Source organism: Leptodactylus fuscus, chromosome 6 (assembly GCF_031893055.1).
Source record: "Leptodactylus fuscus isolate aLepFus1 chromosome 6, aLepFus1.hap2, whole genome shotgun sequence".
NCBI classification, from domain to species: Eukaryota; Metazoa; Chordata; class Amphibia; order Anura; family Leptodactylidae; genus Leptodactylus; species Leptodactylus fuscus.
This window is the reverse complement of record NC_134270.1, coordinates 182209929-182227918: the sequence shown is the minus strand read 5'-3', so window position 1 is coordinate 182227918 and position 17990 is coordinate 182209929. Positions and strand designations below refer to the sequence as shown.

Genomic DNA, 17990 nt, shown 5'->3' with positions numbered 1-17990 from the left:
GCCGCTTGTCTTATTTTGTGCCCGGCCATGACGGAACGTATCTCAGTCATTGGGACCTGTATCCGCCCCCCTGTGTGTGGGGGAGGGGTGTAGATATCTCCGGGGCTCTGTATCTCACCTCTGTACACACATTGTCCTGGCCTATAAAACTTTATATAGGTGATAGCTCAATGTCCGGAGGCTGCAGCATAAGGGACCCAGAAAACCATAAACTAACAGGATCAGTCGGGGGGGCCCTAACTCAACCCCAAAGCTCCAGCAGAGGACAACCCCATCTGAAGGTGACCTTAAGGCCCTCAGGTCTTATCTGTGTCCCATCTACAGTCCGGGTCTCGTAAGCTCAGCCATTGCACTCCAGACTTCAGTTACTGGGACAGGTAGTAGCTGTCCGGTGGCCGCCATCATCAGTCACGGGGCCGGCTCCTCGGTCACCCGGTTATGATGATCTGACCATCTGACAAGTTGCACATATTCTTGCAGTCGACCCTCAGAGGGGTTCCTGGAGATTAGGATCTGGACTTCAGGGGTCTTCTGATCCCAGTCACAGTCTGATCTGGATTCTCCTGAACTCCATTGTTACCAAATAAAGGGGAGAGGAGTCTGGTCATGTAAAGGGGCACAGGCGGGCACAGCAGTAGGGGCCTAGTTTTGTCTTTGGGCCCCCTCTTCTATGTACAGCGCTGCCTCAATTTTTTTTTTGCCTTGACAGTTGTAACTCCAGGAACATTGGTGATCTCAATGAGTGGGGAGGGGTAGATTCTCCTCCTCTCACTATGTGGGGGCTACTGAGGAGACATCAAACTGTGTGGGGATCCTGGAGGGGCATTATACTGTGTGGGGCCTCGACTATAGGGACATTGTAAGGTCGGTAGGTTGTGGGATTTTTAAGGGTTAGTTCACACAGTAGAGGAGAGTTTACCTTGAGCGGACATTTGGTGCAGATTCTACCCATTTATGGGGTGAAAAAATCTGCAACTTCTTTCCCTCAGACCTGCTGGATTATCAGATGGCGGATTATAGGGCTGTAACCCCTTCCTACCAGGGTTCGTCTGCTCAGTGCTGTATACTCCCCCAGGGGTGACAGTGTATACAGCAGGGAGTCACGTCCTCACCGGGGAATCTGCTCAGTCATGTTACCTCGACAGAATGAAGGAATGTCAGAGCCTCGGCTGAGAGGGAAACACGGAGCGAAGCTCTGAAGCACCAGCTGGAGCTTCTCACCATGACAATAGTCTGCAGCCACACAATGGACCTTACGTGACCAAGTCCTGAACTGCGGCCACCGCAGCTGCCTGTAAGGAAGTGAAACACGGACTCATTCCAGGAGACCCCATTACTGGCCGCGGATTTACCGGAAATAATCGGAATTTCACTAATTTACAGGCGAACGAGACGGTGGCCGAAGGACTGGATGTAGCCGAATAAGGTTGGAGACGTGGCCGAATAAGGTGCGAGACATGGCCGAATTAGGTACAAGGTGTGGCCAAATAAGGTGCAAGATGTGGCAGAATAAAGTAAAAAGATGTGGCCGAATAAGGTACAAGATGTGGCCGAATAAGGTGGGAGACGTGGCCAAATAAGGTGTGAGATGTGGCCGAATAAGGTGCGAGACATGGCCGAATAAGATGCGAGACATGGCCGAATAAGATGCGAGATGTGATCAAATAAGATGCAAGATGTGATCAAATAAGATGCGAGATGCTAATAAGGTTAGGGTGTGAGACATGGCCGAATAAGGTGCGAGACATGGCCGAATATGGTGCGAGATGTGGCCGAATAAGGTGCGAGACATGGCCGAATAAGGTGCGAGACATGGCCGAATAAGGTGCGAGACATGGCCGAATAAGGTGCGAGACGTGGCAGAATAAGGTGCGAGATGTGGCCGAATAGGTTGTGAGATGTGGCCGAATAAGGTGCAAGATGTGACAAAATAAGGTGCGAGATGTGGCCGAATAAGGTGCAAGATGTGGCCGAATAAGGTGCGAGACACTGCCGAAAAAGGTGCGAGATGTGGCCAAATAAGGTGCAAGATGCTAATAAGGTTAAGGTGCAAGACATGGCCGAATATGGTGCGAGATGTGGCCGAATATGGTGCGAGATGTGGCCGAATAAGGTGCGAGATGTGGCCAAATAAGGTGCAAGATGCTAATAAGGTTAAGGTGTAAGACATGGCAGAATAGGGTGCGAGATGTGGCCGAATAAGGTGCAAGATGTGGCCAAATAAGGTGCAAGATGTGGCCGAATAAGGTGTGAGATGTGGCCGAATAAGGTGTGAGATGTGGCTGAATAAGGAGCAAGACGTGACCGAATAGGGTGCGAGATGTGGCCGAATAAGGTACAAGGTGTGGCCAAATAAGGTGCGAGACATGGCCGAATAAGGTGTGAGATGTGGCCGAATAAGGTACAAGGTGTGGCCAAATAAGGTGCGAGACATGGCCGAATAAGGTGTGAGATGTGGCTGAATAAGGAGCAAGACGTGACCGAATAGGGTGCGAGATGTGGCCGAATAAGGTACAAGGTGTGGCCAAATAAGGTGCGAGACATGGCCGAATAAGGTGTGAGATGTGGCCGAATAAGGTACAAGGTGTGGCCAAATAAGGTGCGAGACATGGCCGAATAAGGTGTGAGATGTGGCCGAATAAGGTGTGAGATGTGGCCGAATAAGGTACAAGGTGTGGCCAAATAAGGTGCTAGACATGGCCGAATAAGGTGTGAGATGTGGCCGAATAAGGTGCAAGACATGGCCGAATAGGGTGCGAGATGTTGCCGAATAAGGTGCAAGATGTGGCAGAATAGGGTGCGAGATGTGGCAGAATAAGGTGCAAGACATGGCCGAATAAGGTGTGAGTTGTGGCCGAATAAGGTGCGAGACATGGCCGAATAAGGTGTGAGATGTGGCTGAATAAGGAGCAAGACGTGGCCGAATAAGGAGCAAGACGTGGCCGAATAAGGTGTGAGATGTGGCTGAATAAGGAGCAAGACGTGGCCGAATAAGGTGCAAGACGTGGCCGAATAAGGTGTGAGATGTGGTGAATAAGGTGCAAGACATGGCCGAATAAGGTGTGAGATGTGGCAGATGTGGGCAGAGATGGAGGGGACATGAATCTGAGGGCAGAGATGGGGGACATGAATCTGGGGGCAGAGATGGAGGGGGGACATGAATCTGGGGGCAGAGATGGAGGGGGGACATGAAACTGGGGGCAGAGATGGAGGGGGGACATGAATCTGGGGGCAGAGATGGAGGGGGGACATGAAACTGGGGGCAGAGATGGAGGGGGGACATGAAACTGGGGGCAGAGATGGAGGGACATGAATCTGGGGGCAGAGATGGGGGACATGAATCTGGGGGCAGAGATGGAGGGGGGACATGAAACTGGGGGCAGAGATGGAGGGGGGACATGAAACTGGGGGCAGAGATGGAGGGACATGAATCTGGGGGCAGAGATGGAGGGGGGACATGAAACTGGGGGAGATATAGAGGGGGGACATATAATTTACTGGTGACTGTAGGAGGATTATACTGTGTGCGGGCATATGAAAAAGGAATTAGAATGGGCGGAGTCAACACAAAAGTGGGCGGGGCTAAATTTTGTCCCTCTTTCGGTTCTTCAAAAGTTGGGAGGTATGTGTATAGACTGCAGGGAGTCACGTCCTCACCAGAGGAGGGAACTGCTCAGTCATGCTACATAGACAGAATAGAGGAAGGTCCGTGCACAAGGCTCCAGTGTGATCTGCAAGCGGATAAACCAGGCGCAGAATCGTGCGAGGAAAGTCACTATATAGTGACAGAGAGACATAAGATATATTCACACTGTGCACACGTATAACTGCGGACAGCTGCTATAGCATGGCCTGTTATATGAAGACATGCACACTTGGCCGAGCTGGGACAGACAGCTGTTACACTGACTGTAGGGAACACAAAGAGTTAACGCCATAGAGCACTGTGCACACTAGACCATGCGTCTCACGCGTGCGCACCGTCTACGTGTCTGACCACACAAATTACAACACGTCCTTACATTGTTACCTCCTATAAAGGGAAATCCAGAGAGGCCAAGGCGGAAAATCTAGAACAATTATTCTTAAGGGAACAGTAACCTAAACATGTGCATGAGTGTAATAAGTCACAAGAAACATCAACCCATCTATCTCCTATCTATCTATCTATCTATCTATCTATCTATCTATCTATCTATCTATCTATCTTCTATCTCCTATCTATCTATCTCCTATCTATCTATCTATCTATCTATCTATCTATCTATCTATCTATCTATCTATCTATCTTCTATCTCCTATCTATCTATCTATCTATCTATCTATCTATCTATCTATCTATCTATCTCCTATCTATCTATCTATCTCCTATCTATCTATCTATCTTCTATCTATCTATCTATCTATCTATCTATCTATCTTCTATCTATCTATCTATCTATCTATCTATCTATCTCCTATCTATCTATCTATCTATCTATCTATCTATCTATCTATCTCCTATCTATCTATCTATCTATCTATCTATCTATCTATCTATCTCCTATCTATCTATCTATCTATCTATCTATCTATCTATCTCCTATCTATCTATCTATCTATCTATCTATCTCCTATCTATCTATCTATCTATCTATCTCCTATCTATCTATCTATCTATCTATCTATCTATCTATCTCCTATCTATCTATCTATCTATCTATCTCCTATCTATCTATCTATCTATCTATCTATCTACTATCTATCTATCTATCTATCTATCTATCTCCTATCTATCTATCTATCTATCTATCTATCTATCTATCTCCTATCTATCTATCTATCTATCTATCTATCTATCTATCTATCTCCTATCTATCTATCTATCTATCTCCTATCTATCTATCTATCTATCTATCTATCTATCTATCTATCTATCTATCTCCTATCTATCTATCTATCTATCTATCTACTATCTATCTATCTATCTATCTATCTATCTCCTATCTATCTATCTATCTATCTATCTATCTATCTCCTATCTATCTATCTATCTATCTATCTATCTATCTATCTTCTATCTCCTATTTATCTATCTATCTATCTATCTATCTATCTCCTATCTATCTATCTATCTATCTATCTATCTATCTATCTATCTATCTCCTATCTATCTATCTATCTATCTATCTATCTCCTATCTATCTATCTATCTATCTATCTATCTCCTATCTATCTATCTATCTATCTATCTATCTATCTATCTATCTCCTATCTATCTATCTATCTATCTATCTATCTATCTATCTATCTATCTCCTAGCTATCATCTATCTATCATCTATCTATCTATCTATCTATCTATCTATCTATCTATCTCCTATCTATCTATCTATCTATCTATCTATCTCCTATCTATCTATCTATCTATCTATCTATCTATCTATCTCCTATCTATCTATCTATCTATCTATCTATCTATCTATCTCCTATCTATCTATCTATCTATCTATCTATCTATCTATCTATCTCCTATCTATCTATCTATCTATCTATCTATCTCCTATCTATCTATCTATCTATCTCCTATCTATCTATCTATCTATCTATCTATCTATCTATCTCCTATCTATCTATCTATCTATCTATCTATCTATCTATCTATCTCCTATCTATCTATCTATCTATCTATCTATCTATCTATCTTCTATCTATCTATCTATCTATCTATCTCCTATCTATCATCTATCTATCTATCTATCTATCTATCTATCTATCTATCTATCTATCTATCTCCTATCTATCTATCTATCTATCTATCTATCTATCTATCTTCTATCTATCTATCTATCTATCTATCTATCTATCTCCTATCTATCTATCTATCTATCTATCTATCTATCTATCTATCTATCTATCTCTAAACCTTCAGTATTGCAGACTGTACTCGGTGGCGCCTCCTGTAGTATATGGAGTATAGCGGTATTATATGGATATTATATGGCGCTCCGGTTGCGGTGTGTTGTTATTTCTGCACAGTATGACACTATTCACCTTGTACTGCCCAGTATATCGTGTTTGCAGTGTATACAGCTTTATATATGTGACCATTATACTGTATGGTGCTTATATTTAGGCTTTATATGACACCAGAGGAATATGGGGGGAGGGCGCAGACAGGGGGCGCCAGCAGGAAGTGCCCATGTCTGCTGACCCCTGACCTGCCCCTCCTACATAAAGGGATTTTCTGGCACTTTCTCATCTGTTTTGTGTTTCGATTCTTCACCATTTTCTACACAAGAACTACAAGTCCCAGCGCAACCCCGGGCACTGAGGCGACATGACCACTCCAGACAGCTGCAGGCAGGAAGGAGTTAAGAGCAGTTAGCCAGGTCCACGCCTGCCGCCTGCTGATTGGTGGAGCCCCGGGTGGGCGTGGCCCCTGCAGGCAGAAAATAATTGATACATTTGCTGGTGACACTTTGTATCTCCTGAGACCAGGAAATGTTGTCATCTGTATCCAAGACACTGATCGGAGGGATCCGGGGGTTCGGGGTCATGGCCGCGGCCAGAGGACTCGTCTTCAGACAGGTAACTCCCGCTCTATAACCTTATCATCCTTTTAAGAAACACCCACATTAACCCCTGCTCTGCTGTATCACTTGTGTCACACAGACCGGCGCGCACATCAGGATATATATATATACCATGTAGAGTTGTCACACTCTGTTATATGAATTCCTGTATCGAGGAAAGCTGGGTAGCAGAATGGCTGCCACTACACTTCCTACCTGGATCTGCACTCAGCTTTCCCACCCTCCAGAATGTCACATCCATCCAATAAGGCAGTGACATCTCCGACTCCTGTATGTATGCAGAACTAGAACTTCAGGGAGCTGGGAAAGCTGGGTGACCCTTCTATGTGAGCAATGGGAGTTACAGGGTGTTTACTGGAGTTTTATCTCCCTTCCTGCACCCGATCTGCAGACTGTAAGGAAGTGAGGAGACACCTGCCATAGTGTAGTGCGCGTGCGGAGGAACTACAACTCCCAGCATGTACAGAGCCGCTATAGTGAGAGTTGTAGTGTCTGAAGAGCTGGAGAGACCCAGACCCCCTATCAAGATACTTAGGTATATACAGACCCCAGACCACACCCCTAAACTAATACAGACCCCAGACCAGACCCCTAAACTAATACAGACCCCAGACCAGACCCCTAAACTAATACAGACCCCAGACCAGACCCCTAAACTAATACAGACCCCAGACCGGACCCCTAAACTAATACAGACCCCAGACCGGACCCCTAAACTAATACAGACCCCAGACCAGACCCCTAAACTAATACAGACCCCAGACCAGACCCCTAAACTAATACAGACCCCAGACCAGACCCCTAAACTAATACAGACCCCAGACCAGACCCCTAAACTAATACAGACCCCAGACCAGACCCCTAAACTAATACAGACCCCAGACCGGACCCCTAAACTAATACAGACCCCAGACCAGACCCCTAAACTAATACAGACCCCAGACCAGACCCCGAAACTAATACAGACCCCAGACCAGACCCCTAAACTAATACAGACCCCAGACCGGACCCCTAAACTAATACAGACCCCAGACCGGACCCCTAAACTAATACAGACCCCAGACCAGACCCCTAAACTAATACAGACCCCAGACCAGACCCCGAAACTAATACAGACCCCAGACCAGAGCCCTAAACTAATACAGACCCCAGACCGGACCTCTAAACTAATACAGACCCCAGACCAGACCCCTAAACTAATACAGACCCCAGACCAGACCCCTAAACTAATACAGACCCCAGACCGGACCTCTAAACTAATACAGACCCCAGACCAGACCTCTAAACTAATACAGACCCCAGACCAGAGCCCTAAACTAATACAGACCCCAGACCAGACCCCTAAACTAATACAGACCCCAGACCAGACCCCTAAACTAATGCAGACCCCAGACCAGACCCCTAAACCAATACAGACCCCAGACCAGACCTCTAAACTAATACAGACCCCAGACCAGACCCCTAAAACAATACAGACCCCAGACCAGACCCCTAAACTAATACAGACCCCTGACCTTACTCTCCTGCTTCTGCCCCTCGCCCGCTGTGACTCCAGGGTTTCCAGTATTTGCTGCTGCTTCTGGATGATTATTCTGGCAGGATAGTCGGGTATAGTTATTGGTGGACGATACCCAGAGCAGCACTTGCCCGGGGTCACCATACTGCCCTGAGGGTCCTGTAATATCAGGCTGTGTGCTCAGGGGGGCGCTGGAGGGGTTGCAGGTTATGTTATGTATTTATTAGCTGATATTGGTCCCTGGAGCAGGACTAGAGCGCCGCAGGGCAGAATCCCTGGAGACTGTGCAGACCCCGGGGCTGCTGCGGCAGGTTGTAACACCACCAACACTTGTGTCTTTCCTGCAGCTGTTTGAGCCGGTCAGCTGTACGTACACCTACCTGCTCGCTGACCCTGACAGTAAAGAAGCCGTCCTGATCGACCCCGTCCTGGAGACCGCGAACCGCGATGCAAAGCTGGTCAAAGATCTGGGCCTCAAGATGGTCTATGCAGGTATACGGGGGGCACAAAGCAAAGACCCTGATAGAAAACCTCTGTATTCTGCTTGTATATAAACAATGATCACCGAGCTGTGAGTGTCTGCTCTGAAGTGGCTGATACCAGGGGGCAATAGCGGCCTATAAAAGATATAAAACATGGACTTTAGTTTATGAGTAATTTCCCCTTTGTCACATAAGGAGGTGGAGACACAATACTCGTGTGCTGAACTATAAGGCGATGAGCAATGAAACTCAATGTCAACACCCGACAAACCCAACTCTGCAGCGCCATTATACATGAATGACTACGTGCCGCATAATGTCCCCTCACCTGTCATAAACTAAAAATACAGTGCTGTAAAACCAAGTGTACACATAGGATGCTTGTCATGTTAAACTTTGTGTGACATTGACACCTCTAACTACAATATAACTACTATAATACTGCCCCCTATGTACAAGAATATAACTACTATAATACTGCTCCTATGTACAAGAATATAACTACTATAATACTACTCCTATGTACAAGAATATAACTACTATAATACTACTCCTATGTACAAGAATATAACTACTATAATACTACTCCTATATACAAGAATATAACTACTATAATACTACTCCTATGTACAAGAATATAACTACTATAATACTACTCCTATGTACAAGAATATAACTACTATAATACTACTCCTATATACAAGAATATAACTACTATAATACTACTCCTATGTACAAGAATATAACTACTATAATACTACTCCTATGTACAAGAATATAACTACTATAATACTGCTCCTATGTACAAGAATATAACTACTATAATACTACTGCTATGTACAAGAATATAACTACTATAATACTACCTCCTATGTACAAGAATATAACTACTATAATACTACTCCTATGTACAAGAATATAACTACTATAATACTACTCCTATATACAAGAATATAACTACTATAATACTACTCCTATGTACAAGAATATAACTACTATAATACTACTCCTATGTACAAGAATATAACTACTATAATACTACTCCTATATACAAGAATATAACTACTATAATACTACTCCTATGTACAAGAATATAACTACTATAATACTACTCCTATGTACAAGAATATAACTACTATAATACTGCTCCTATGTACAAGAATATAACTACTATAATACTACTGCTATGTACAAGAATATAACTACTATAATACTACCTCCTATGTACAAGAATATAACTACTATAATACTACTACTCCTATGTACAAGAATATAACTACTATAATACTACCTTCTATGTACAAGAATATAACTACTATAATACTACCTCCTATGTACAAGAATATAACTACTATAATACTACTCCTATGTACAAGAATATAACTACTATAATACTACCTCCTATGTACAAGAATATAACTACTATAATACTACCTCCTATGTACAAGAATATAACTACTATAATACTACCTCCTATGTACAAGAATATAACTACTATAATACTACTCCTATGTACAAGAATAAATCTACTATAATACTACTCCTATGTACAAGAATATAACTACTATAATACTACTCCTATGTACAAGAATATAACTACTATAATACTACTCCTATGTACAAGAATAAATCTACTATAATACTGCTCCTATGTACAAGAATATAACTACTATAATACTACTCCTATGTACAAGAATATAACTACTATAATACTACTCCTATGTACAAGAATATAACTACTATAATACTACTCCTATGTACAAGAATAAATCTACTATAATACTACTCCTATGTACAAGAATATAACTACTATAATACTACTCCTATGTACAAGAATAAATCTACTATAATACTACTCCTATGTACAAGAATATAACTACTATAATACTACTCCTATGTACAAGAATATAACTACTATAATACTACTCCTATGTACAAGAATATAACTACTATAATACTACTCCTATGTACAAGAATAAATCTACTATAATACTGCTCCTATGTACAAGAATATAACTACTATAATACTGCTCCTATGTACAAGAATATAACTACTATAATACTACTGCTATGTACAAGAATATAACTACTATAATACTACCTCCTATATACAAGAATATAACTACTATAATACTACCTCCTATGTACAAGAATATAACTACTATAATACTGCTCCTATGTACAAGAATATAACTACTATAATACTGCTCCTATGTACAAGAATATAACTACTATAATACTGCTCCTATGTACAAGAATATAACTACTATAATACTACTGCTATGTACAAGAATATAACTACTATAATACTACCTCCTATATACAAGAATATAACTACTATAATACTACCTCCTATGTACAAGAATATAACTACTATAATACTGCTCCTATGTACAAGAATATAACTACTATAATACTACTCCTATGTACAAGAATATAACTACTATAATACTACCTCCTATATACAAGAATATAACTACTATAATACTACTCCTATGTACAAGAATATAACTACTATAATACTACTCCTATATACAAGAATATAACTACTATAATACTACTCCTATGTACAAGAATATAACTACTATAATACTACTCCTATGTACAAGAATATAACTACTATAATACTACTCCTATGTACAAGAATATAACTACTATAATACTGCTCCTATGTACAAGAATATAACTACTATAATACTACTGCTATGTACAAGAATATAACTACTATAATACTACCTCCTATATACAAGAATATAACTACTATAATACTACCTCCTATGTACAAGAATATAACTACTATAATACTACTCCTATGTACAAGAATATAACTACTATAATACTACCTTCTATGTACAAGAATATAACTACTATAATACTACCTCCTATGTACAAGAATATAACTACTATAATACTACTCCTATGTACAAGAATAAATCTACTATAATACTGCTCCTATGTACAAGAATATAAATACTATAATACTGCTCCTATGTACAAGAATATAACTACTATAATACTACTCCTATGTACAAGAATATAACTACTATAATACTACTCCTATGTACAAGAATATAACTACTATAATACTACTCCTATGTACAAGAATAAATCTACTATAATACTACTCCTATGTACAAGAATATAACTACTATAATACTACTCCTATGTACAAGAATAAATCTACTATAATACTACTCCTATGTACAAGAATATAACTACTATAATACTACTCCTATGTACAAGAATAAATCTACTATAATACTGCTCCTATGTACAAGAATATAACTACTATAATACTACCTCCTATGTACAAGAATATAACTACTATAATACTACTCCTATGTACAAGAATAAATCTACTATAATACTGCTCCTATGTACAAGAATATAACTACTATAATACTACTCCTATGTACAAGAATATAACTACTATAATACTGCTCCTATGTACAAGAATATAACTACTATAATACTACTCCTATGTACAAGAATATAACTACTATAATACTGCCCCCTATGTACAAGAATATAACTACTATAATACTGCTCCTATGTACAAGAATATAACTACTATAATACTACCTCCTATGTACAAGAATATAACTACTATAATACTCCTCCTATGTACAAGAATATAACTACTATAATACTACTCCTATGTACAAGAATATAACTACTATAATACTACTCCTATGTACAAGAATATAACTACTATAATACTACTCCTATATACAAGAATATAACTACTATAATACTACTCCTATGTACAAGAATATAACTACTATAATACTACTCCTATGTACAAGAATATAACTACTATAATACTACCTCCTATGTACAAGAATATAACTACTATAATACTACTCCTATGTACAAGAATATAACTACTATAATACTACTCCTATGTACAAGAATATAACTACTATAATACTACTCCTATATACAAGAATATATCTACTATAATACTGCTCCTATGTACAAGAATATAACTACTATAATACTGCTCCTATGTAGAAGAATATAACTACTATAATACTGCTCCTATGTAGAAGAATATAACTACTATAATACTACCTCCTATGTACAAGAATATAACTACTATAATACTACTCCTATGTACAAGTATATAACTACTATAATACTACTCCTATGTAGAAGAATATAACTACTATAATACTGCTCCTATGTAGAAGAATATAACTACTATAATACTGCTCCTATGTAGAAGAATATAACTACTATAATACTGCTCCTATGTACAAGAATATAACTACTATAATACTGCTCCTATGTACAAGTATATAACTACTATAATACTACTCCTATGTACAAGAATATATCTACTATAATACTACCTCCTATGTACAAGAATATAACTACTATAATACTACTCCTATGTACAAGAATATAACTACTATAATACTACTCCTATGTACAAGAATATAACTACTATAATACTACTCCTATATACAAGAATATATCTACTATAATACTGCTCCTATGTACAAGAATATAACTACTATAATACTGCTCCTATGTAGAAGAATATAACTACTATAATACTGCTCCTATGTAGAAGAATATAACTACTATAATACTACCTCCTATGTACAAGAATATAACTACTATAATACTACTCCTATGTACAAGTATATAACTACTATAATACTACTCCTATGTACAAGAATATAACTACTATAATACTGCTCCTATGTAGAAGAATATAACTACTATAATACTGCTCCTATGTAGAAGAATATAACTACTATAATACTGCTCCTATGTACAAGAATATAACTACTATAATACTGCTCCTATGTACAAGTATATAACTACTATAATACTACTCCTATGTACAAGAATATAACTACTATAATACTACTCCTATGTACAAGAATATAACTACTATAATACTACTCCTATGTACAAGAATATAACTACTATAATATCGCCCCCCTATGTATGAGAACACTTATTACATGACTCCATTAAATCTTGTGTTTCCTCCTTGCAGCTAACACTCACTGCCATGCGGATCACATTACTGGTACTGGGGTGCTGAAGAAGCTTCTTCCGGGGTGTCGCAGCGTCATCTCTAAGGACAGCGGGGCCTTAGCTGACATTCACATTCAGGAAGGAGATGTCATCAAATTTGGCAAATATGTAAGTCCCTGAATGGTGTTGGGGTTTGGGTGTGTCCAGGTTTTGGTTTTTGGTTGTTTTGTTACATAGTTGTGTCACAGTCAGTTCCATATATAATCCTCCTTGTATATCACAGTCTGGTCAGGGTCTCTCTGGTGGTCTCGCTGAGCTCGTCTCCTGCTGTTCTGCTATCAGATTATGTTGTGTCGTAGTTGGCCTTGTACACACTGTGCTACTCTCTGCTCTTCACACAATGGTTGCATTGAGCTTTACCACCTTTTGAAGTAATAGTCACATCATGTTTTGTGGCGCTTCTCTTGCTCTCCTCTGGTTCTCTTCTGGTTCTCTTCTGGTTCTCTTCTGGTTCTCTTCTGGCTCTCCTCTGGCTTTCTTTTGGTTCTCCTCTTGCGCTCTTCTGGCTTTCTTTTGGTTCTCCTCTTGCGCTCTTCTGGCTCTCTTCTGGCTCTCTTCTGGCTCTCCTCTAATTCTCCTCTGGCTCTCTTCTGGCTCTCCTCTAATTCTCCTCTGGCTCTCCTCTGGCTCTCCTCTGGCTTTCTTTTGGTTCTCCTCTGGCTCTCTTCTGGCTCTCTTCTGGCTCTCCTCTGGCTTTCTTTTGGTTCTCCTCTTGCTCTCTTCCGGCTCTCTTCCGGCTCTCTTCCGGCTCTCTTCCGGCTCTCTTCCGGCTCTCTTCCGGCTCTCTTCCGGCTCTCTTCCGGCTCTCTTCCGGCTCTCTTCTGGCTCTCCTCTGGCTCTCTTTTGGCTCTCCTCTGGTTCTCCTGACTTTCTTCTGGCTCTCTTCTGTCTCTCTTCTCGTTCTCTTCTGGCTCTCTTCTGGCTCTCTTCTGGCTCTCTTCTGGCTCTCTTCTGGCTCTCTTCTGGCTCTCTTCTGGCTCTCTTCTGGCTCTCCTCTAATTCTCCTCTGGCTCTCTTCTGGCTCTCTTCTGGCTCTCTTCTCGTTCTCTTCTGGCTCTCTTCTGGTGCTGTACCCTACTGACACTAGAGTTCGCCCCAAGGGCCTGAATGGGTGGGATTGATAAATCTTCCAGCTTCACCTCTGCAGATCTCGTAGATTTACACCTTGTCTTCCCTCCGCAGTCCCTGGAGGCGCGCTCCACTCCTGGCCATACTGATGGCTGTCTCACCTATGTGCTGAGTGATCAGAGCATGGCCTTCACCGGTGACGCCCTACTTATCAGAGGCTGCGGGCGCACAGACTTCCAGCAAGGTACGCCCTGACACCATCAACCACCTCCCTTTGTTCTTCCTTATTTTTGGTTCATAACTAAAACCTGATCTACTTCCAGGCTGCCCCAGCACCTTGTACAACTCTGTCCACAGCAAGATCTTCACCCTGCCTGACAACTGCTACCTGTATCCAGCCCATGACTACACCGGTGAGTCCTCCAACCTCAGGGATCTGTCACACCAAACCTCCCTACCCCCTCTGATGTTGTTTGTTTTGGTGCTATCCTCGTTGTATCTGACCCATGTGGTGTCAGCAGTCTGCCCTCTGTCTGGGGACTATCCTCCTCTGGTATCTCTTCTATGTCTGATTTCTTTCTTGGTCTCTGCAGGTCAGACTGTGACAACCGTTGATGAGGAGAAACGTCTGAACCCTCGACTGACCAAGAGTGAAGCTGAGTTTGTGAAGATCATGAATAATCTTAACCTGCCGAGGCCTAAACAGATAGGTGAGGACGTCTATCCTCTGCATAGGCTGTCACGGGGTCAGGGGCGTCTAAATCTGACCCCCTATTTTCATGCTCACCTTTGGTGACATGTGCTAAAACAAATACAATAGCACAGTGACCACCAGATGTCACTATGACACTCATCTCTATTGTCTGCAGTACACAGGCTGACCACTAGATACCACTATGTCACACACCACTACTCCCTGCAGTACACATCCTGACCACTAGATGTCACTATATCACACACCAATAGTCCCTGCAGTACACATCCTGACCACTAGATGTCACTATGTCACACACCACTATTCCCTGCAGTACACATCCTGACCATTCGATGTCACTATGTCACACACCACTACTCCCTGCAGTACACATCCTGACCACTAGATGTCACTATGACACATACCAATAGTCCCTGCAGTACACATCCTGACCACTAGATGCCACTATGTCACACACCACTACTCCCTGCAGTACACATCCTGACCACTAGATGTCACTATGTCACACCCCACTACTCCCTGCAGTACACATCCTGACCACTAGATGCCACTATGTCACCCACCACTACTCCCTGCAGTACACAGGCTGACCACTAGATGTCACTATGTCACACACCACTACTCCCTGCAGTACACATCCTGACCACTAGATGCCACTATGTCACACACCACTACTCCCTGCAGTACACATCCTGACCACTAGATGTCACTATGTCACACACCGCTACTCCCTGCAGTACACATCCTGACCACTAGATGTCACTATGTCACACCCCACTACTCCCTGCAGTACACATCCTGACCACTAGATGTCACTATGTCACACACCACTACTCCCTGCAGTACACATCCTGACCACTAGATGTCACTATGTCACACACCACTACTCCCTGCAGTACACATCCTGACCACTAGATGTCACTATGTCACACACCACTACTCCCTGCAGTACACATCCTGACCACTAGATGCCACTATGTCACACACCACTACTCCCTGCAGTACACATCCTGACCACTAGATGCCACTATGTCACACACCACTACTCCCTGCAGTACACATCCTGACCACTAGATGTCACTATGTCACACACCACTACTCCCTGCAGTACACATCCTGACCACTAGATGTCACTATGTCACACACCACTACTCCCTGCAGTACACATCCTGACCACTAGATGTCACTATGTCACCCACCACTACTCCCTGCAGTACACATCCTGACCACTAGATGCCACTATGTCACACACCACTACTCCCTGCAGTACACATCCTGACCACTAGATGTCACTATGACACACACCAATAGTCCCTGCAGTACACAGGCTGACCACTAGATGTCACTATGACACACACCACTACTCCCTGCAGTACACATCCTGACCACTAGATGTCACTATGTCACACCCCACTACTCCCTGCAGTACACATCCTGACCACTAGATGCCACTATGTCACACACCACTACTCCCTGCAGTACACATCCTGACCACTAGATGCCACTATGTCACACACCACTACTCCCTGCAGTACACATCCTGACCACTAGATGCCACTATATCACACACCGCTACTCCCTGCAGTACACATCCTGACCACTAGATGCCACTATGTCACACACCGCTACTCCCTGCAGTACACATCCTGACCACTAGATGTCACTATATCACACACCGCTACTCCCTGCAGTACACATCCTGACCACTAGATGTCACTATGTCACACACCACTACTCCCTGCAGTACACATCCTGACCACTAGATGTCACATTCAGCAGCTGCATTCCGCCATACACTGGATATATAGGACAAGTCCTGCAGTGACGTACAATCTCTTGTTTCTCTTCCCTCCACAGACATCGCGGTCCCAGCCAACCTGGTGTGCGGCGTCCAGGAGAAGTGATGACATCATTGCTCTGTTGAATCCAATTCGCCACTTTCCTGACCGGTCTTGAAGATTTTAGTCGCTGCCGATATTTTTTTTATGCCGATATTGATGATTGTTATAATGAAGCCGTCCTAGTGCTGAGGGATCGGGGCGGTGGGGGATGGGATCTTTTCTATACCTCATGGCTACATGTTCCGGATACTTCCATGTATATATGTAAAGGATTATTTTCCAGTAACATGCTGATTGTCCGATGAGATCTGTCGCATCTGATTCATGGCGCCTGCATCTACAAACCTCTCCTGAAATACTCTGTGCTGCTGGAGGTCCTGAGTCTCAGTCTTGTCTTTCTCCTTCTACTATGGCTGCTCTTGTCTTTTATTGTGATCTACAGACAGATCTACAGAATTAGAACTCTCCTTAAATGTTCTGTGCTGCTGTGGATCCCACACTTTCTACCATCTTCCTCTGTGTCCTACCTACCTTACACCCCTCACACTGTCCCGAGTGGAGGTTATGTACAATACAGAAGTCTCCCCCCCCCCCCATCCCATCCATCATTACTGCTATTGATTCTACATGTAATTCTGCCAGGAGTAACTGTACAATAGCAAATAGCTGAGAAACACCCAACAACCAAAATATAAGAGATCCAGGGACAATGGACTGCAAATACAGGACTCAGTGCAGC

At 42.1% G+C, this 17990-nt stretch overlaps 1 protein-coding gene across 1 annotated transcript; it reads left to right on the top strand.

The window, feature by feature from the left end:
* Positions 1-6421: 6421 nt before the first annotated feature.
* ETHE1 (ETHE1 persulfide dioxygenase) lies at positions 6422-17558 on the top strand. Its single transcript, XM_075278949.1, has 7 exons — positions 6422-6569; positions 8438-8582; positions 13587-13735; positions 14810-14939; positions 15019-15108; positions 15289-15405; positions 17268-17558. Exons 1-7 carry the CDS (start codon positions 6483-6485, stop codon positions 17312-17314), a joined length of 765 nt encoding a protein of 254 aa, XP_075135050.1. The 5' UTR covers positions 6422-6482; the 3' UTR covers positions 17315-17558.
* The last annotated feature ends 432 nt before the right edge of the window (positions 17559-17990 follow it).